Below are 22,381 nucleotides of genomic sequence, written 5' to 3'. Positions count from 1 at the left end.
TCTCACTCTGACACCCAGGTTGGAGTGCGATGGTGCAGTCATAGCTCACTGTAGCTTTGGCCTCCTGAGCTCAAGTGATCCTCCCACCTCAGCCTCCTGAGTAGCTAGGACTATAGGTATGCATCACCACACCTGGCTAATTTTTTAAAAATACATTTCTAGAGATGAGGTCTCGCTGTGTTGCCCAGGCTGGTCTCAAACTCCTGGCCTCAAGTGATCCTCTTGCTTTGGCCTCCCAAAGTGCTGGGATTACAGGCACACACCATTGTGCCTGGCCATTCTAGCTTGTTTAATCCTCACAACCTATGAGAGAGATACTGTCATGATCACTTTACAGACAGGGAAACAGAGGCAAAGAGAGGCTATTACAATGCAGATAGAGTGAAGGGAATCAAGACATGAGCCTTGTTGCGCTGACTTGGTGTGTGAGAGGAGTTAGAGGGGGATGGAGTGTGGCCTAGTGGACGTGAAGGTCTGGAGGCTCAAGCAGGCTGGACCAAGTACCAGCCTTGGTGGCAGCAACACCTGCAGGCCCCACTTGCTGTTCTGGGAGAGCTCACTGGATGTCACTGGCCTTGGTCTGGATGGCTAGGGGGTGGGAGTAATGTGGGTCTGATTAGGGAATGATTTGTTAGGAGTAGGGGTATGGTCTCTGACCAGTATAAAGGAATACAACAACTGCCACAAGGCCTGCTAGACCCAAGCAGAGAGAAGCCAATAAGTTAGTGGCCCAGGTGGCCCAGTTGAGTATCTGCCTCTGGGGAGGGCTTTTGTTTGGTGCTCACAAACATATGTATTATTCGTGTGTGAAGAAAAAGAACCTTTCATCTTTGAGAACTGTCATTTTTAATCATCAGAATATATTTGGAAGAAAGAGAAAGGCATAGCTATTCCTTTTTATGCAATTTGCATGAAATGAGGTTTTAAAATATAATGCATTTTGAAGTGCACTTTGCAGATGAGTTAATGTGTATTTTTTAGTGATGCCTGAACTTCACAATTTCCATGGTGGCAGTTTCCAGTGGTCTAAAGGTTTGGCAGTCCCCTAGGTTTGAAATGTCTTAAATGAAATACTTCGCATGCAGGCAAGAGAGCCGCCCTGCACATTAGATAGTCTATATATGGTCTGTCTGTTCTTCCTGCTGGGTCGACAAGGGACAAATTTTGGATTTTTTTTTTTTTTTTTTTTTTGAGACGGAGTCTCGCTCTGTCGCCCAGGCTGGAGTGCAGTGGCGCAATCTCGGCTCACTGCAAGCTCCGCCTCCCGGGTTCACGCCATTCTCCTGCCTCAGCCTCTCCGAGTAGCTGGGACTACAGGCGCCCACCACCACGCCAGCTAATTTTTTGTATTTTTAGTAGAGACGGGGTTTCACCGTGGTCTTGATCTCCTGACCTCGTGATCTGCCCCCCTCGGCCTCCCAAAGTGCTGGGATTACAAGCGTGAGCCACCGCGCCCGGCCAAGGCCAGAATCTTGAGCTGGTGGCTCTACTGGTCTGGGGTCATCACAGCAGTGCTACTCTCATGGCTCTGCTGGGCCCTGCCTTTGTGCAGTTCTTTGTCTGGGCCCCATGGCTCTCTAGGCATTGTTAGAAATCAAGGTGGAGGCAGCCACACCCTCTCACAGTTTTGCTGGTTGCAGTGCCAACTACACTGCACTGGGGCCCACAGTAGCCACCCTTGGGGCAGCCAAGGAGTGTGGTGACAGGGAGTGGGGAGCAGAGCCCACAGTGTGAGGCAGGACTGGGCAGTGACAGCCCCTCCTTTGCATCTGCAATTGCTCTGTCCCCTAGGCCTTTGCACTCTGGCCTGTGATGATGGTGGCAGCAGAGAGGGTCAAAATATTCACAGTATTTAATATTACATTACTTTTTCTCTGACTGAAAAGAACCAATTTTAACTGTAAAATGTTAAACTAAAATCTCACCATCCGAAGATTACCACTGTTGACATTTGGTATATATCTTTCCAGCCTTTCATTATTTGATGCACATTGAACAAAAATAGTTTTCATGACTGAATTCCCTTTGTGATCACTCTTCTATTGTCTTGGACAGGAGGTCCTGGCTTCTGTTTAAACAGCTGACTAACCTTATCAGGTGGTTGTTTGGCCACATTCTCGATGTTCTCTCCTGAACAGGCTTTCTCATTCTTGACAGTATGGAAAGGCTGAGAGTTTTCCAAATCTTTAAGTTCTGCTTCCCTTTTGATTAACAATTTTGTCTTTAAATCACTTTTCTCCTCTGCTGTTTTACTATAAACAGTCAAGAGGAGCCAAGTTGCACCTTCAACACTTTGCTTAAAAATGGCTTTAGCTAAATATCCAATTTCATTACTCACAAATTCTGCCTTCCACAAAACACTAGGATATGAACACAATTCAGCCAAGTTCTTTGCTGGTTCATAACAGGATTGCTTTTCATTCAGTTTTCAATACCATGTTTCTCTTGTCTAAGAAATCATCAGATTGGCCTTTACCATGCATATTTCCACCAACATTCTGTTCACTGCTGCTCAGCTATTCTCTAAGAATATTGAGGCTTTCTCTACAGCTCTTCTCCTTTCCTTCTGAGCCCTCGCCAAAATTTCCCTTAAAGATCCATTTACAGCAATGTATACTTCTTAAAGCATGCATCTCCAAACTCTTCCAGCTTCTATCCATTACCCCTTCCACACTACTTGCATATTTTTGGATATTTGTTACAGCAGCACTCCCACTCTTGGTACTGATTTTCTGCCGTAGTCCATTTGAGCTGCTGTAACAAAATACTATAAACTGGTTGGCTTATAAGCAACATAAATGTATTGCTTACAGTTCTGGAGTCTGGGAATTCCATGATCAGTGAGCTGGCAGATTCAGTGTCTGGTGAGGGCCTGCTTCCTTGTTCATAGATTGGCACCTTCTCACTGTCTTCATGTGGTAGAAGGGACTAGCTAACTCTCTGAGGTTTCCTTGATGACAGCACTAATCCTAATCATGAAGGCTCTGCTCTCATGACCTAATCTCTTCTCAAAGACCCCACCTCTTAGTACCGTCTCCTTGGGGGTTAGGATTTCAACATATGAATTTTAGAGGGGCACAAACATGCAGACCATAGCAGTGTGTTTGTAATCATGCCTTATTTTGGTAGTGGTTATTAGGTCAAAATGAACTTGCTGGACCTAATGAGAGCTGGAAAAGGGTTGAGAATGAACCAAGAATAACTCAGTGCATAGCTACCAAAAAAAAAAAAAATCTAAGAGTGAAGGGGGAAGGAAAGGAGAAATAAAAGTCTAGCATGAAACATGGAGAAGAACACTCACTGATAGAGGATGCTGGGCTTCCTGGCAGAAGTTCTGATGCCAGGCATTTGGAGAAGCAGGATGAAGAAGCAGAGGTCTCGAATACATTTGCCTCACTAACAGAGAGGGCCCAAATATTCGCAATATTGTAAGGTCACATTACTTTTTCTCTGATTTAAAAAAGAACCAATTTGGCTGGGCACGGTGACTCACACCTGTAATCTCAGCGCTTTGGGAGGCTGAGGTGGGCGGATCACTGGAGGTCAGGAGTTTGAGACCAGCCTGGCCAATGTGGAGAAACCCCGTCTCTACTACAAATACAAAAAATAGCCAGGTGTGGTGGTATGTGCCTGTAATCCCAGCTACTTGGGAGGCTAAGGCACAGGAATTGCTTGAACCCAGGAGGCAGAGGTTGGGGTGAGCTGAGATTGTGCCACTGCACTCCAACCTAGGTGACAGACTGAAACTGTGTCTTAAAAAATTTTTTTTTTAATTGTCAAAAATAATTAAACTCTCACCATCCAAAGATGACCACTTTTGACATTTGGTGTATATCTTTCCAGCCTTGGATTATTTTATGCACATTGAATAAAAATAGTTTTCATGACTATATAATATTGAGGTACACACATGCATTTAACCAACACCCTAGTGTTGGACATTTGGGTTATTTCCTTTTAACTTCTCATCTATTAACATAAACATGAATGATCTGGCAGAAAGGTGTTTCTGCACTGAGGATTTAGTGATTGACTGGCTTGTAACAGATCTGCTGCCATAAACTTCATAGGGTCTCTCAGAGCATGTATGCTTGAGGTAAGGATGCAAATGAAAACCATCCTCAGTTTATGCCCAGAAAGGGGTCTGCCTGGAGTCACTAGTGCATCTGTAATTGCAGTTAGGTTTGATCAATACAAGTCTGCAAATACCCAAGGATCCCCAATCTTCCTTCTTGGAGAACTCAAGTTCTGCTTCCTGTCAACACTAACCAGATGAATTATCCAAAGCAGTTACTGTTGTTTCTTAACAATGCAGATTGGTATGGCTGCATAAAATATCTTCCTGAAGTGAACTGAGGGAAACAAAAGGCAAAAGGGAAATTCCTGTTAGTTTTACCAATTTTTTCTTTTTTTTTTTTGAGATAGAATCTCTCTTTGTCACCCAGGGTGGAGTGCAGTGGTACAGTCTTGGCTCATTGCAATTTCTGCCTCCCGGGTTAAAATGATTCTCCTGCCTCAGCCTCCTGAGTAGCTGGGATAACAGGTGTGTGCCACCACATTCAGCTAATTTTTGTATTTTTAATAGAGACAGGGTTTCACCATGTCGGCCAGGATGGTCTCGAACTCCTGACCTCAGGTAATCCACCTGCCTCCGCATCCCAAAGTACTGGGATTATAGATGTGAGCCACTGTACCCAGCCTAATTTACATTTTAAAAGTTAAACCAACAAGCTTTCCTGGGCATAGTTAACCAAGCAGATGGCAAAAGGGAGAAAGCTGTTTGTGTAGATGATTGTAATGCCAATGAGCCGACCAAAATTTCTTAGCCTGGCTTCTTGTTGTGGGAGGACAGTTTGAGAGACTGGAAGAATGTATGTTAGAAAATGGAATAAAAATAAATCCCCTGCTGTGTAGCTCTCTCTTCCCCGCTGGGGGCAGTGCCTGCCACTCTCCTGGCTGCAGTGGGTCCCACAGCACCCTGATGATGGAGGAGAGAGAAGCTAAGGAGGTACCTCACGGAATGGGCCTTTATGTCATGAGCCCTGATAGTCAAATGCTAAATCAAGCTCATTTCCTCTACCGGCTAATGTGTGCAGATGCAGCTTGACATTTAGCGTTAGTCTGTCCTCTGCATTTCAAGGGAGCTTTCAGTTTAATAAAATCTTGTCATTGTGAGATCCAGAAAACTTACTGCTCTCTCTCGTTTTCCTGTATTTGTTTAGGGGTATAAGGCTGAATGAAATTGAATTCACTTCAAATTTTCCAGCATGTTTACGAATTCTAGAATCTATGTGTTTTAAGTTATTGTGCATCTCTAAGCAGCAGGCAGTGAGGTGAGACCACAGAACTGGGCTTTAAAAATTTTCGTCTGTGTTGTCTACTGTATTGAGTATGCCCTCAGTAGCTTCTATCTGTATCTATGAATAATCAAAACATCCCTCTCTTGCCTTTGGTGTTTGGTTCTGAGCTGTCTCCTAATGCTGCCCTGTAGCTGGTTGTCTGGGATGCCACATGGGAAGGATGGGAAGACACACATGGAGGCGGTTAATGATAGATATTAACTACCAAGTATCCAGTGCTTCTTGTATGCCTGTTACTGTACTTAGTACTTCACATACTTCATCATATTTAATCATCGCAACAATGTTTTTTACTTTAGGAGGAAACCCAGACTCTGAAAGGTTAAGTAACTTGCTCAGGATCACACAGCTGTGTAGTTTGTGGTAGAATTTGATCTTGATCCTCTGACTCTAAAGTCCATTTTTTAAAGAAGAAAATTCCGTTTACAACAGCATCAAAAAGAACAAAATATTTAGGACTAACTTTAATCAAAGAAGTACAAGACTTGTACACTGAACACTATACACATTGCTGAAAGAAATTTAAAGAAGACCTGATAAATGGAAAAACAGCCTGAGTTTATGGAGTGAAACTCAATATTGTTTTGGTGGCAAAACTACCCAAAGTGACTTATTTTAGTTTAGTTTAGTTTTGTTTTTTAGACAGTCTTGCTGTGTCGCCCAGGCTAGAATGCAGTGGCGTGATCTTGGCTCACTGCAACCTCCGCCTCCCAGGTTCAAGCCATTCTCCTGCCTCAGCCTCTTGAGTAGCTGGGATTACAGGCATGTGCCACACCACGCCCAGCTAATTTTTGTAGTTTTAGTAGAGATGGGGTTTCACCATATTGGCCAGGCTGGTCTCAAACTCCTGACCTCAGGTGATCCGCCCACCTGGGCCTCCCAAAGTCCTGGGATTATAGGTGTGAGCCACCATGCCCCACCTTATTTTACGTTTTCTAAAGTCTGTATTCTTAACTATTATGCTCTGCTGCCTACTAAGCAAGAGACTTGTTCCGCATACTGTCTGCTATGTTTCAAAAAACAACTCAGAAAATGACATGCCCACACATCATTTTCCCTTGCTCTCAGCCCATCTTTTTCTCTTTCTCTTCTACCAGTCCTGTGTCTCCTGTGACTGGGACCTGCTTTTACCAGCCTCAGACATGAGTAGGTGATAGAGGAATTCAGGCAGGGTGGCACCTGTAGCCCAAAGAAACTCCAAATTCCCAGTGGGGAAAATACACCGAGTGCTGCCCTCCCTGCTTGGGTTTTTCCAGGGCTGATGCTGGAGTGGAGGGATCAGTGCAGAACGTGTCTTTGGTTCTTGGCACTAGGCTAGCTTGTTGACCCCCATCCCCCTTTCTTATTTTGAGACAGTGTTCAAGCTGAAATATGATTCTTCCACCCAAGAACATTGAGTGTTCCCAAGACAAACCAAACCAACTGTCTGTCAGCTGGCATAGCAATAATATTTGTGGGAAGTTTATGAAAAATCTTATCTAGGGGACTGTTTTAGAAATCAAGGCACCATCTAATGACCTCTTTTTGTTTCCACTTTAGATGCAGCAGCAGCAGCATGACTCCCTGAAGGCCAGCCTGTGTGTCCTGGCCCTGGGGCTGGGCCGCCTTCTTTGCTGGTGGTGGCTGGCCGAGCTGATGGCTCACCTGATGTACGTGCACGCCATCTACAGCAGCATCCCCCTCCTGGAGACTGTCTCTTGTTGGACCTTAGGTAATTGTGGGAATCACCAACAGTGGGATGAGCCCCAACAGTCCAACAGTTAGCATCAGAGTGTAGCTGGAGTGGGGGTGAGCAGGGGTGCAGGTGCCTAGAGCAAACCCTCTTTATTATTATTTTTTAACCTACTCCTCTTGTGGCCAAGATTATGCATGTGAGAAGTGGTTGACGTAGTTGATGGAAGTGAGGGCTGTGCTTGTCATCTAGGAACCAAGAATGGTGGCATTCTCCTCTGTAAGGGGGATCCTACTGTGAGCTTAGCTGGGTCCACATCTTCACAGTGTGGCCAACACTGTGTTTAGCAGTAGAAGGCAGGAGTTGCGGGGGCAGCTTTGAGTTCATTCTAAGAAGGAATGCTCCAAGATTGAGTTGTTCCACAGTCTTCCTTGTTCTTTGTGCATAAGGTATTAAAGAATATGAGGCTGGATGTGGTGGCTCATGTCTGTAATCCAGGCACTTTGGGAAGCTGAAGCAGGCAGATCACTTGAGGTCAGGAGTTTGAGACCAGCCTGGCCAAGATGGTGAAATCATGTCTCTACTAAAAATACAAAAATTAGCTGGGTGTGGTGAGAGACACCTGTAATCCCAGCTACTCGAGAGGCTGAGGCAGGAGAATCACTTGAATCTGGGAGGCAGAGTTTGCAGTAAGCCAAGATCATGCCACCACACTCCAGTCTGGGTGACAAAGCGTGACTCTGTCTCAAAAAAAGAATGAGTTTCAGGATCACACAGCCGTAGGTTTGAGTTTCAGCTTCACCAATGACTGGTGGGTAACCTTGGCAGTTTACTTAACCTCTGAGCTCCAGCACCCTCATCTGTAAAATAGGGAGACTTAGCTTTGTGGAATAATAGGAGGATATTAGGCAGTGCTGCACATTGAGGGTGTACCTCATACAGTGTCTGGGGGATAGAATAAGTGGCGTGTGTATATTTCCCTCTGTAGATCCCCTTTTCTTATCTACCCTTTCCTGTGTGTCTGCCAGGGAGGTGGCATGGAAGTCTTACTTCCTCAGCAGGGCTTGTCTCCAGTATAGGGTTTGTCTGTGGAGAAACCACTGTTCTTTATTCCTCTGGCCAAAACAGCAGAGCCCACGCCCTTTTCTGAATAAAATCTCTTCACTTCCTTGTTCTCTGTCCTTTTGAGGACTCCCGCAGTGGCTGACTTCTGCCTGTGCTCTGACCTCCAGCTCTGCACTCCAGCAAGAGTACAAGCCCGACTCCCTCCTTATCTGTTTAACATTTCATAGATCTTCTTAAACAAATCTTGATTGTTCTTGGTGTCACACGTACTTAATCAGAATGTTTCCAAGGAAGAAACCTTTTAAGATAGAAAAAATGCTAAGCTAGTTTAATGATAGTCTCTTTCTTCCAAACAAAATTTTTTATAGTTTGGGGTTGCTAATATTGTAAGGTTTTATGATACAATTAGACAAGCAGAATATGATTAAATGATAGCTTATACTAAGTCAGATCCCAGTTGTACGTGATATAAACTAAGGGACTGTTTCAGCTTGAGGGTTTTTAAACTAAAAGCAATGGAAGACACAACTCAAAATGGGGCTTAAACAATAAGGAAGTTACTCCATATAACAATGATAGTTAAGATCAGCTCTAGGGGTAGTAAATTATGTGACTCTGATGTCACCAACACACCTTTTGTATGTCTACCATTCAGCTTAAGAACTAACCAGAATCGTAGAAGCCCTTAGTTTGTACTCCTAATCCCATCAGGCTCTATTACCCTCTCTGAAAAGATAACCTGAATATTGTGTTTATCCTTTTCTTCTTTTTCGTTGTACTTTCACCACAGTTAAATCCTTAAAATTGCATATATTAACACCTCTTCGTATGCATAGATTCATACTTGGTATGTATGTTCTGTGACTTGGTTTTCTTGTTTAACATTATGTTTTTGAGAAGCATTCACGTTAATACATGTAACTAGGTACCACTTATTTTCACCACTGTATAGCATTCCAGTGTATCCATATACAGGAAGTTATTTTTCCATTCTACATATATGAGGACATTTGAGGTTTTTACAGGGTTTTGCTATTCCATATGATGCCATTTCTGTGTCTCTTGGAGCTCATGTGTAAGGGTTTCCCTGTAGGGCCATAACTTTCAAACTCTTTGGCACATTACCCACAGTAAGAAATACATTTTGCATTACAGGTGTGTGCATGAGTGTATGCATGTCTGTGTGTGTGTGTAAACTCTCACAAAGCCATACTTTATCTTGAACCACCTGCAATGAATACTGACTGATATTTTCGGTTCCATATTATTCTGTTTTAAAATATTGGTTCGAAATCTCTGAATTGAGTGAGTCACTATCCAGAGTTTGTCAAACATTGCTCAAATATATATGTATTTTGAAATAAGTGTTGTGGGTAGTATATTTGTTCAGATTTATAAGAATTATTTTTTAATTTGGCTAAACCAATTTATGCTCTTCTTGGCAATGTGTTTCCATTGTCTGAAATTCTCACCAACACTTGATACTACTCAAAGCAATTTATAGATTTAATACAATCCCTGTCAAAATACCAGTGACATTCTTCACAGAAATAGAAAAAAGAAAACCTAAAATTTGTGTGGAACCACAAAAGATCCTGAATAGCCAAAGCAATCTGAGCAAAAAGAACAAAGCTAGAGTCAGAACACTGCCAGACCTCAAAATATACTACAAAGCTGTAGTAACCAAAACATCATGGTACTGGCATAAAAACAGGCACATAGATCAATATAAAAGAATAGAGAACCCAGAAATTAATTCACATATCTTTTAATTTTGACAATCCGGTGGGTGTGAATTTTATCTCATAGTTTTAATTTGCCTTTCCTTGGTTACTAATAAATTTGAGCATCTTTTCATAGGCTTAAAGGACTTTGGTATATCATTTCTTAATTATTTTCGAGACAGTCCCACTCTGTCACCCAGGCTGAAGTACAGTGGGGCGATCTCAACTCACTGCAACCTCCACCTCCTGAGTTGAAGCAATTCTATGCCTCAGCCTCCCAAGTAGCTGGGATTACAGGCGTGCACCACCATGCCCAGCTAATTTTTGTATTTTTAGTAGAAACGGGGTTTCACCGTGTGGGCCAGGCTGGTCTCCAACTCCTGACCTCAAGTGATCCACCCACCTTGGCCTCCCAAATTGCTGGGATTACAGGTATGAGCCACTGTGCCTGGCCTGGTATATAATTTCTAATGAAATAACTGTTAACTTTTGCCTATTTTTCTAATGGGATTTCTGTCTTTTTCTTATGGATTCATAAAATTTATATTATTTTAAAAAGTCGTGTGTAGTTGCAAATATTGACATCTTTTGGTTTGTGGTTTGACTTCTAATGTTTTTATGTTGTTTTTTGACAACATAAAAGGCTTTATTTTAATGTAGTTGCATTTAGTCATTTTTATTTATCATTTTTACTTTTTTGGGTCTTTCAGAAATAATTATCTCCTACTCCAAGATGATAAAATTATTCTCCATTTTCTTCTAAAGCTTTTAAAGTTAAAAATAATCTTTGGTTATTGTGTACATTTGCATCATATACTGATAAAATATAAACCATCCAAAATAATTTTTTAAATTGACAAATAATAATTGTACATACTCATGGGGTACATAGTGATGTTTTGATACATACAATGTGTGGTGATCAGATCAGGGTAATTAGCATATCCATCACCACAAATAGTTATCATTTCTTTGTGTTGGGAACATTCAGTATTTTCCTTCTAGCTATTTGAAACTATGTGATATATTATTAACTCTAGTCATCCTACAGTGCTATAGAACACGAGAACTTATTCCTTCTACCTACCGTAATTTTGTATCTCTTAACAAATCTCTCCCTATCCCTCCGTTTCCAGCTTCTAGTATTTTCTCTTCTGGTTTTTCACTTCTGTATGAACATTTATTAGCTTCCACCTATGAGTGAGAACATGTGGTATTAACTCTCTGTTTCTAGCTTATTTCAGTTAACAGAATGTCCCCCAGTTCCATCTTCGTTGCCTCAAACGACGAAATTTCATTCTTTTTTATGGTGGCATGGTATTCCATGGTGTAAAAATACCACATTTTCTTTTTTTTTTTTGAGACAGAGTCTTGCTCCGTCGCCCAGGCTGGAGTGCAGTGGCATGACCTCAGCTTACTGCAACCTCCACCTCTTGGTTTCAAGTGATTCTCTTGCTTCAGCCTCCTGAGTAGCTGGGATTACAGGTGCCCACCACCCCACCTAGTTAATTTTTATATTTTTAGTAGAGACGGGGTTTCACCATGTTGGCCAGGCTGGTCTCGAACTCCTGACCTAAAGTGATCTGCCTGCCTCGGCCTCCCAAAGTGCTGGGATTACAGGCACAAGCCACCACGCCCGGCTTTAAATACCACATTTTCTTTATCCATTTATCTGTTGTTGGACCCCTAGGTTGATTACATATCTTGGCTGTTGTGAATAGTGCTACAGTAAACATGGGGTATAGATGTCTCTTGAATACAGCGATCTCCTTTTTGTTGGATAAATTCACAGTAGTGGGATTGCTGGATCATATGGTAGTTCCATTTGTAGTTTTTTGAAGGACTTCCATACTGTTCCCCATAGTGGCTATACTAGTTTGCATTCCCACCAACAATGTGTAAGAATTCACTTTTCTCTGCATCCTCATCACCATTTGTTTTTTTTTTTTTGGCCATTTTCATAATAGTCATCCTAACTCTGGGGTGAGATGATATCTCATTGTGGTTCTGATTTGCATTTCCCTGATGATTAGTGATATTGAGCTTTTCACATATTTGTTGACCATTTCTTTTGAGAAAATATCTGTTCAGATCATTAGCCCATTTTTAAATCAGATCGTTTTGTTTGCTGTTAAGATGTCTGAGTTCCTCGTATATTCTGGATATTAATCCCCTGTTGGATAAGTAGTTTGCAAATATTTTCTCCTATTCTGTAAGTTGTCTTTTCACTCTATTGTTTCCTTTGCTTTGCAGAAGCTTTTTAGTTTGATATATCCCATTTGTTTATTTTTGTTTTTGTTGCCTGTGCTTTAGAAGTCTTATTTATAAAATCTTTCCCTGACCAGTGTCCTGATGGATTCTCCCAGTGCTTTCTTCTAGTATTTTTATTGCTTCAGGTATACACGTAGGTCTTTGATCCCTTTTGAGGGTGAGAGGTGGGGGTCTGGTTCCATTCTTCTGCATATGGGTATCCAGTTTTCTCAGTACCATTTGTTGAACAAACTGTCCTTTCCTTAATGAGTGTTTTTGGCATCTTTGTCAAAAATCAGTTGGCCGTAGATATGTGGATTAATTCTGGGTTCTCTATTCTTTTGTATTGATCTACATGCCTGTTTCTATGCAAGTACCATGCTGTTTTGGTTACTACAGTTTCGTAGTATGTTTTGAGGTCTGGCAGTGTTCTGACTCCAGCTTTGTTCTTTTTGCTCAGAATTGCTTTGGCTAGTCAGGATCTTTTGCGGTTCCACACAAATTTTAGGTTTTTTTTTTTTTTTTTTTTTTCTATTTCTGTGAAGAGTGTTACTGGTATTTTGATAGGAATTGTATTAAATCTATAAATTGCATTGAGTAGTATTGTCATTTTAACAATATTCTTTCAATCCATGAGCATGGGATGTTTTTCCATTTGTTTGTATCCTCTTCAATGTTCGTATTTCTTTCGTCAGCATTTTGCAGTTTTCCTTGTGAAGGTCTTCACCTCCTTAGTTAAATTTACTCCTAGTTATTTTACCTTTTTGTAGCTATTGGAAATGGGATTGCCTTCTTGATTTCTTTAGTTCACTGTTTGTGTATACTGATCTTTGTATAATTGTACCCTGCAACTTTACTGAATTTGTTTATCAATTCAAATAGTTTTTTTGGTAGAATCTTTAGGTTTTTCTTTTTTTTTTTTTTTTTTAACTCTTTAAGTTCAGGGGTATGTGTGCAGGTTTATTACATAGGTAAATTTGTGCCATGGGTTTTTTTTTTTGTACAGATTATTTCATCACCCAGCTATTAAGCCGAGTACCCTTTAGTTATTTTTCCTGATCTTCTCCCCCCTCCCACCCTCCACCCCATGATAGGTCCCAGTGCATGTTGTTCGCTTCTATGCCTCCAGCTCCAACCAAGTCCCTGCAAAGGACATTATATTGTTCTTTTTTACGGCTGCTTAGTATTCGATGGTGTACATGTACCACATTTTCTTTATCCAGGCCATCATTGATGGGCATTTAGGTTGATTCCATGTTTTTGCTATTGTGAATAGTGTTGCAATGAACATACATGAGTGTGTCTTTGTAATAGCACTATTTATATTCCTCTCAGTATATACTCAGTAATGGGATTGCTGGGTCAAATGGTATTTCTGTCTTTAGGTCTTTCAGGAATTGCCACACTGTCTTCTATAATGGTTGACCTAATTTACACTCTTACCAACAGTGTATAAGTGTCCCTTTTTCTCCACAACCTAGCCAGCATCTGTTATTTTTGGACTTTTTAATAACAGCCATTCTGACAGGTATGAGATGGGATCTCATTGTGGTTTTGATTTGCATTTCTCTAATGATCAGTGATGCTGAGCTTTTTTTTCACATGATTCTTGGCCACATGTATGTCTTCTTTTGAAAAGTCTGTTTATGTCCTTTGCCCATTACTTAATGAGATGTTTATTTTTTCTTGTAAATTTGTTTAAGTTCTTTGAGATGCTAGACATTAGACCTTTGCCAAATGCATAGTTTGCAAAAGTTTTCTCCCATTTTGTAGGTTGTGTGTTTACTCTGTTGATAGTTTGTTTTGCTGTGCAGAAGCTCTTTAATTAGATCCCATTTGTCAATTTTGCTTTTGTTGCAATTGCTTTTGGCCTCTTCGTCAGGAAGTCTTTGCCCTGCCTGTGTCCCAAATGGTATTGCCTAGATTGTCTTCCAGGGTTTTTATAGTTTTGGGTTTTACATTTATGTCTTTAATCAATCTTGGGTTAATTTTTGTATGTGCTATAAAGAAGGGGTCCAGTTTTAGTCTTCTGCATATGGCTAGCCAGGTACCCAGCACCATTTATTGAATAGGGAATTATTTCCCCATTGCTTGTTTTTGCCAGGTGTGTTGAAGTTCATATAGTTGTACGTGTGTGGCCTTATTTCTGGGTTCTCTATTCTGTTTCATCAGTCTGTGTGTCGGTTTCTGTATCAGTATCATGCTGTTTTGGTTAATATAGCCCTTTAGTGTTGTTTGAAGTTGGGTAGGGTGATGCCTCCAGCTTTGTTCTTTTTGCTTAGGATTGCCTTGGATATATGGGCTCTTCTTTGGTTCCATATGAATTTTAAAATAGTTTTTTCTAGTTCTGTGAGAAGAATGTCAATGGTAGTTTAATAGGAATAGCATTGAATCTATAAATTGCTTTGAGCAGTATGGCCATTTTCACGATATTGATTCTTCCCATCCATGAGCATGGAATGTTCTTCCATTTGTTTTGTATCATCTCTGGTTTCTTTGAGCAGTGGGTTGTAGTTATCCTTGTAGCTATCTTTCACTTCCCTAGTTAGCTGCATTGCTAGGTATTTTATTCTTTTTGTGGCAGTTGTGAATGGTAGTTTGTTGCTGATTTGGCTCTCAGCTTGACTGTTGTTGGTATATAGGTATGCTAGTGATTTTTGCACATTGATTTTGTATCCTGAGACTTCGCTGAAGTTGCTTATCAGCTTATGAAGCTTTCGGGCTGAGACGATGGCATTTTCTCAACATGGATCATGTCACCTACAAACAGTGGTAGTTTTACTTCTTCTCTTCCTATTTGGATACACTTTATTTCTTTCTCTTGCTTAATTGCCCCAGCCAGAACTTCCAATACTATGTTGAATAGGAGCGGTAAGAGAAGGCATCCTTATCTTATACCAGTTTTCAAGGGGAATGCTTCCAGCATTCGCCCGTTCAGTGTGATGTTGGCTGTGGGTTTGTCATAGATGGCTTTTATTCTTTTGAGGTATATTCCTTTAATACCTAGTTTATTGAGAGTTTTTAACCATGAATGGATGTTGTATTTTATTGAAAGCTTTTTCTGCATCTATTGAGATAATCATGTGGTTTTTGTCTTTATTTCTGTTTTTGTAATTAATTACATTTATTGATTTGCATATGTTGAGTCAACCTTGCATCCCAGGGATAAAGCCTACTTGATTGTGGTGGATAAGCTTTTTAGTGTGGTGGTGGATTCAGTTTGCCAGTATTTTGTTGAGTATTTTTGCACTGATGTGCACAAGGATATTGGCCTGAAGTTTTCTTTTTTTGTATTTCTGCCAGGTTTTGGTATCAGGATGATGCTGGCCTCATAGAATGAGTTAGGTAGGAATCTCTCCTCCTCAATTTTTTGGAATAGTTTCAGTAGGAATGACACCAGCTCTTTTTTGTACATCTGGTAGAATTCAGCTGTGAATCCATCTGGTCCTAGGCTTTTTTTGGTTGGTGAGTTATTTATTACTGCCTCAATTTCAGAGCTCCTTATTGTTCTGTTTAGGAATTCAGTTCTTTTCCTGGTTCAGTCTTGGGAGGGTGTATGTGTCCTGGAAATGATAACTGTCTTCTAGATTTTCTAGTTTGACATATTAATAATATTCTCTGATGGTTGTTTGTACTTCTGTGGGGTCAGTGGTTATATCCGCCTTGTTTCTTATTGTGTTCATTTGAATCTTCTCTCTTTATTAGTCTAGCTAGTGGTCTATTTTATTAATTTTTTTTAAAACCAGTTCCTGGATTCACTGACCTTTCAAGTCTCTAATCCCTTCAACGCAGCTCTGATTTTGGCTATTTCTTGTCTTCTGCTAGCTTTGGGATTGGTTTGTTCTTGATTCTCTAGTTCTTTTAGTTTTGGTGTTAGGTTATTAACTTGAGATCTTTCTAACTTTTTTGTGGGCATTTAGTGCCATAACTTTACCTCTTAACATTGCCTTAGCTGTGTCCCAGAGACTCTGGTATGTTGTATTTTTATTCTGGTTAGTTTGAAAGAACTTGCTAATTTTTGCCTTAAATTCATCATTTACCCAAAAGTCATTCAGGAGCAGGTCATTCGATTTCCATGTAATTATATGGTTTTGAGTGAGTTTCTTAGCCTTGATTTGTAATTTGATAGTGCTGTGGTCCAAGAGACTGTGTTATGATTTCAGTTCTTTTGCATTTGCTGAGGAGCGTTTTCCGATTATGTGATTGATTTTAGAGTATGTGCCATGTGGTGATGAGAAGAATGTATATTCTGTTGTTTTTGGGTGGAAAGTTCTGCAGATATCTATCAGGTCCATTTGATCTAGTGCTGAGTTCAGGTCCTAAATATCTTTAATTTTCTGTCTAGATGATCTGTCTAATATTGTCAGCGGTGTGTTAGTCTCCCACTATTATGGGGGAGTCTAAGTCTCTCTGAAGGTCTCTAAGAACTTGTTTTATGAATCTGGGTGCTCCTGTGTTGGGTGCATATATATTTAGGACAGTTAGATTTTCTTGTTGAGTTGAATCCTTTACCATAATGTAATGCCCTTCATTGTCTTTTTTGAACTTCGTTGGTTTAAAGTCTGTTTTGTCAGAAATTAGGATTACAATCCTTGCTTTTTTCTGTTTTTCATATCCGTCCATCCACAGTTTTACAGTGGAAGCATTGTATTGTCTACCCAGAGATCACTACTGATAAACTCTTAATACTTGTCCTTCCACATCGTTTTTTTCCTATAGTTCTTTATACACACATTTATGTTTTCCTCCAAATGAGCTTATACTATATATATATATATATATATAATTTTGTAGTCTAAGATTCATTTTAGTTAAATGATCTCTATCCTTTCACATTACTAAATTTTCATTCTTGTTTGATACCCAGACAGTAATCAAATTTTACTAAGGTCCTTTATATCTGCTTTGGCCAAGCTGGTATCCAATCTAGGACTACACATTGGATCTAGTTGTTTTGTTCCTTAAGTCTGTCTTATTTAGCACCATCCCTTTTTATGACACCAGCTTGTTGAAGGGACCAGGCCAGTTGCCTTACAGAATGTTCTGTCACCTGGCTTCTTATAATGTCATTTAGCATATTCCTTTATCCCTTCTGTTTCTTATAAACTAAAAGTTAAATAAAAAAGCTTCATGGGCCAGGTGTGGTGACTCATGCCTATAATCCCAGCACTTTGGGGAGGCTAAGGCGAGTGGATGGCTTGAGTCCAGGAGTTTGAGACCAGCCTGGGCAAGATGGCAAAACCCCATTTCTGCGGAAAATACAAAAATTAGCCAGGGTGGTAGTGTGTGCCAGTAGTGCCAGCTACTCAGGAGGCTGAGATGGGTGAATCACTTGAGCCCAAGGCTGCAGTGAGCTATGATCGCACCACTGCACTCCAGCAGCCTGGGCAACAGAGTGAGACTGTGTCCCCCACTCCTCCCCACCCACCCCTCCTCCCCCTGGCAAAAGAAAAAGCTTCATAGATTTAAGAGGTTAATTATTTTTAGCCATAATACCTATCATATCACCTATGACGTCATAAGGTGATACTTAAACTTTTCCCCAATTCTTATGAGAAATTTTAAATATCTAGAATGTTTGAAGGAATTATATAACAAGCACAATGGATCCACCATGTAGATCCAACAGTTGTTAATTTTTGCCCCCAAGTAACATTCTCCTACCTAACTACAATTACGTATCACACTTGATAATAGTACTTTTCTAATATCTAATATCTAGTCTATCTTCACATTTTCCTAGTTGTCTCCAAATGTATTTTAAAGCTATTTTGTCAACCCAGAATCAGCCAAATGCATCATTTGGTTTCATGTCTATTAGTCTACTTTGATCTAGAATAGTTCAACCATGTTTTAAAATGATATGACTTTTTGAGGAGTCCAGACCTATTGTCTTATAGAATGTCCCACACACTGGATTTGACTTTTTAAAATTGTGTTATTCTTAAATTTGTTCTTCTATCCCATCTGTTTCTGTAAACTGAAAGTTAGATCTAGATCCTCTAGAGTCCTGATTTAATAAAACAATTTTTTTTTGCAAAAATAACTTCATATAGAATGCCGTATGCTTCATATTGTATCTGTGTGATGTGTATAATGTCAGTTGGTCCCCTCTGTTTGCATCGCTAAGTCAAATCACTTGCGTATGGTGGTGGTGCCCGATCTCTCCCTTGTAAAGGTACATTTATCACTTTGCAATTAGCAAGCAACATGTGAGGTGTTAATTCAGTGCTATCTGAATATCTTCTTCCCCAATAACCTGGAAAATAGTGAATAGTTTTAACATTTTTTGGTGAAACTTGCTTGAATCAGTTTTTTAAGTGGGAGTTTGAAATGCTGATTTTCCAAATCTATCATTATGCTTGCATTTGATAGCTGGCATTCTTCTGTAAAGAAGACTTTTCCATCATAAACTGGAGCTGAATACAGTTTCTCATAAAAAGCCAGGGCAAATGTGTAATCGTTCCTCTTTAAACATCATTTTATAGAATAAGGAGTTCAGTGAAATATTCTCCTTCAATAGTAGTGTCAAATAATTTTATATTTTACAATTCAATGTAGTAATTTTCCTTTTGGATGCTAAAATTGTCCCAAATTTGGTCAAGCTGGCTTCTGTGTTCTCTTGATTAGCCTTTATTTGCCTCTGTTTCCTTAGTTTCTGGAACTGAAAGATATCCCAGTGCTCACCTTTTATTTTCCTTAGCCCTGTATTGGAATCAGCCAAATCCTCAAAGGATCCTTGGTTCCTTTTAGTGGGGGAATTATATTTAGGAGCCAAGATCCGAGTCTGTCCATTACTACAGGGGTGTTATTGTTCGGAGGCCTGAAAACTTCCAGCAAGTAGACCTGGGGAATATGGTTTTATAAAAACATGAGTTTTATAAAATGTGAGTTCATACTGAGATTTTAAATTCAGATTTAACATTACTATGTTTTTTCTTAGCAACTTTGATTTTATACTTGTACCTTTTCTCTTTATTAATGAAGATCATAGTTTCTAATTACATGAGCATATTATTTGTGGTGACACTATGAGTAGTTTCAAAATTATAATGCTCAACATTTTGGCAAAAAATCACTGACATTTAAGAATCATTTCAGTTCTTTTTTGTCTTAGAGGTATACCGAGTGCTCTGTATTCAAAAGCCATTTGAAATAACGCTTTTTAATGTGTGTTCATATTACTGATTTGATATTTGGTTAAATTCTTCTAATTTTGAATTTGCTTTTTGTCTTTTTGATTTACCAGTCCTATTTTTTATATTTATAAGTTCTCTCTGATGCATTTTTGTATCTGTGAGGTCTTATAGTTTCTTTTCCTTGCATATTCTTTCAAGTTTACTTCTTATGTTTTCAAACATGATAAACATATTTATCTTATATTCTATAGCTGGTAATTCTACATCTGCAATCTTTGTTAGTCTGATTATCCATTTTACTTCTGTCAGTTCTCACCCATATTTTGGGATGTTTGATTGTGAGCCCATGTTAATTGCTGCTTTGTCCTTGGGAATTCTTTGGTGTCTGTGTTTGGAATACATTCATCCAGAGAATATTTAGGTTTATTTCTGCCAGGTGCTTGAAGTTATTACCAATATAGTGCCACTTAAATTTCTGGCTTGGGGTTTTGAGGGGACACACAGGCAATGGGAATTTGGGGTTTTGGAAATCTGGATTTATGTGGGCTGTCACTCTAACCTCCTGCGTGTATGGGCTCCCAGGACTGCCACCTGTCCCCACATGTGGCTGGTGGAAAGCAAAGCCTAGGTCTTTGCAGCCTGGCAGTTTCTACCAGGGTAAAGACATGCACGACCACTCACCCATTTTTCTCCTCTTGCTTCATATATATATTTTTGGTCTCCAAGGACTTTTCCAAACAGCTCAAGTATATATTTGAAAAAGATGCTTTCACATATTTCATTTAGCATTTCTTAGGTGTTCTCCACTGGCATGATTTTCAAGATGGGACAATCTGTTATATTGCCAGAAATGGAAATTCCACTATCCCTGTTTTTAAGAAGGAAGAAATCTCACAAGAAGCATCTCCAGCAGCTTCCCCCTTTATGTACCTTGTGGCCATAACTGCATCATCTGGGTCACATGGCCATATTATAATCATCCCATGATTAGTTGTAACCAGGAATTTCTTCCAGGTTACTATGGGGAAGAGGTTGGACACTGGAATGAAATTCCCTTTCCAATGGCAAGGATTGGGGGAAGAGAGTTGTTTGGGAGGCAGCCAGTACTTTGTATTAGAGCAACTACTTCTGAATACAAAGTAGCAGTGTAGTGTTTCAAATTGGAAAATTTGAAAAGTAGTATAATAGGCAGCCAAGAAAATAGAAGATTTAAATGTTATAATTGTTTTATTCCACTCTTAATTAATTTGAGGCTTATGATTTGTAGAGTGACCAAATATCCCATTTTGCAGTCCTATATCTGTTCTCCCGATACCATTATTAATAGTTCCTTTCATTCTCAAAAGTGTCCCTGAAAAGTGAGCATCCATGGATTTTGGTATCTGTAGGGGTTCTGGGAACCAATTCCCCAGGGATACAGAGAACAACTATATAGTTAGATGTGACTGGAGCTCAGGAGTGGGATTGGCGATGGAGACAGGTACGTGGGAACTGTTGCACACATGTGATAACTGAGGCCACAAAAGTGAAAGGACTTCTTTGAAAAATGTGTAGAATGAGAATAAACGAGGCCAAATATAGAACTTTAGGGAATGCTAAAGTTTAAGAGGTGAGCCGAAAAAGAGGAGTCAGTAACGAATGAGAAGGAATGTTAATAAACAAAGGAGGAAGCCAATGGTTTTGTGAAGGTTGCAAGAAGAAAGCTCAATTTATCAGAGGTTGAAAAGAGGCTGCGGAAGAGCGGATTTAAGAGAATCTTTCATTTTGGCAAATGGGAGGTCATAGTTGACTTTGGTCATGGTTGATGTCGTTCATTTTGGGGAACTAAAGACCAGGGTTACAGAATAAATCAAAGGTGAAAAAATAGAGGCAGAAGCTAATATGCTGCTTTAGTTGTGTTAAGTGATGACTTAACTGCCATGTAGTCTCAGATGGCCTTGCTGTCACATAGCCCAGGGGGTCCTGACTGCATCTTTTTTCCTTCTGGTGGACTTGCCATCTCCAGGCCGCTCCTCAGGGTCTCCGTCTCTCCAGGCTGCCATGGTGTGGAGTATAGCATGGCAAACACCCCCTTTCTTTCCAGCACATGGGCACCTTCAGCTTCGAGGTTTTGGTGCTAATCCTTCTTGAGATGTTCAGAAAGATAAAATAAGCATAAAGGCATGTGGGCTTTGGGCCCTGGTGGCAGCCTCTGATTTCCTTCTGAACTCATACAGAGATACTGTAATTTTTTTATTCTGTCACTTTTAACCTCTCGATGGTAGGGCTCTCCTTCCACGATGGCCCTTTTTTCCATCCAAAAGTTGCAGTTAAGTGTGAGGCAGCAGCACAGACAGTAAAAGATGCCTCTTTGTCTTACATGGAAGAAGATCTACAACAGATCCTTCATCTCTAAATCTCAGGACTGGGTAACATTCTACCCTGTCCAGGAATGACCCCCTCTGAACACCACAAGCTGAGTGAGAGCTGCTTTAGAGATGTGCCTATGCCACTGCCTCTGGGGTCTTTCTCCTGCAACACTCACAGCACAGGTGCTTAATGAGTACTTCACGTGCAGGTTCAGGTGAAGTAAAATTTCACAGGGATTCTGCCTGGCAATTGACATCAGATTGGTGTTAGTGTGAGCAGCCAGATATCCAGATGAGTGATTGATGCAAGATTTTGCATAAGGCAGCAAAGGGAAATCATGCATCGTACATTATTGTTCCAAAAAGAGATCGCTGCAAAGTTAACAAATAGAGAATATAAATAGAGGTTGTTTCTCGTGGGATTGATTTGATGTGGTTAATCAAAGGAGAGAGATATTCACATACTCCATGGAAGGTGTTCAATCCTCTCCTGGTGGGGGTGGAAAAAGCAGTGGTGGCTGCTTGTCTGTCAGGGCTCCGTTGCTACTCACTGTGATTGAGAGGACATTGGGAGCTCCATGGCAACAGGGCGACATTTGTCTTTCTTTCATTTCCCTTAATCCTCTCCTGGAGATATCAAAGTAAAATTTTCTTCCCATTTATTTTTCTCTCTTTTCAGGGTGATGTTGATGATGATTATTAATTTTAACCTTCTCCTTCAATTTCTAGTGAGGGTTAGAGCTGCTGTAATCAGGCTCTCAGGTGGAGGCCAGGCTGCAGGAAGATCTGCTCCCTGAGCACTGCCTGGGCAGGGCATTGGGCT

At 40.2% G+C, this 22,381-nt stretch overlaps 1 protein-coding gene across 5 annotated transcripts in view; it reads left to right on the top strand.

Annotated features, from left to right (window-relative positions):
* Positions 1-22,381, top strand: part of HHAT (hedgehog acyltransferase) — a 357,081-nt gene that overhangs the window by 81,381 nt on the left and 253,319 nt on the right. For all 5 annotated transcript variants that reach the window (XM_003273028.2, XM_012506702.2, XM_012506700.2 and 2 more), the window contains one exon: positions 6,900-7,071. In XM_003273028.2, coding sequence (XP_003273076.2) covers positions 6,900-7,071 — 172 coding nt within the window. The remainder of the gene's footprint in view (positions 1-6,899; positions 7,072-22,381) is intronic.

The sequence above is a fragment of the Nomascus leucogenys genome, chromosome 5 (genome assembly GCF_006542625.1).
Source record: "Nomascus leucogenys isolate Asia chromosome 5, Asia_NLE_v1, whole genome shotgun sequence".
Lineage (NCBI taxonomy): Eukaryota > Metazoa > Chordata > Mammalia > Primates > Hylobatidae > Nomascus > Nomascus leucogenys.
Note: the sequence above shows the minus strand (reverse complement) of the source record. Positions and strands in the feature narration are given on the sequence as shown.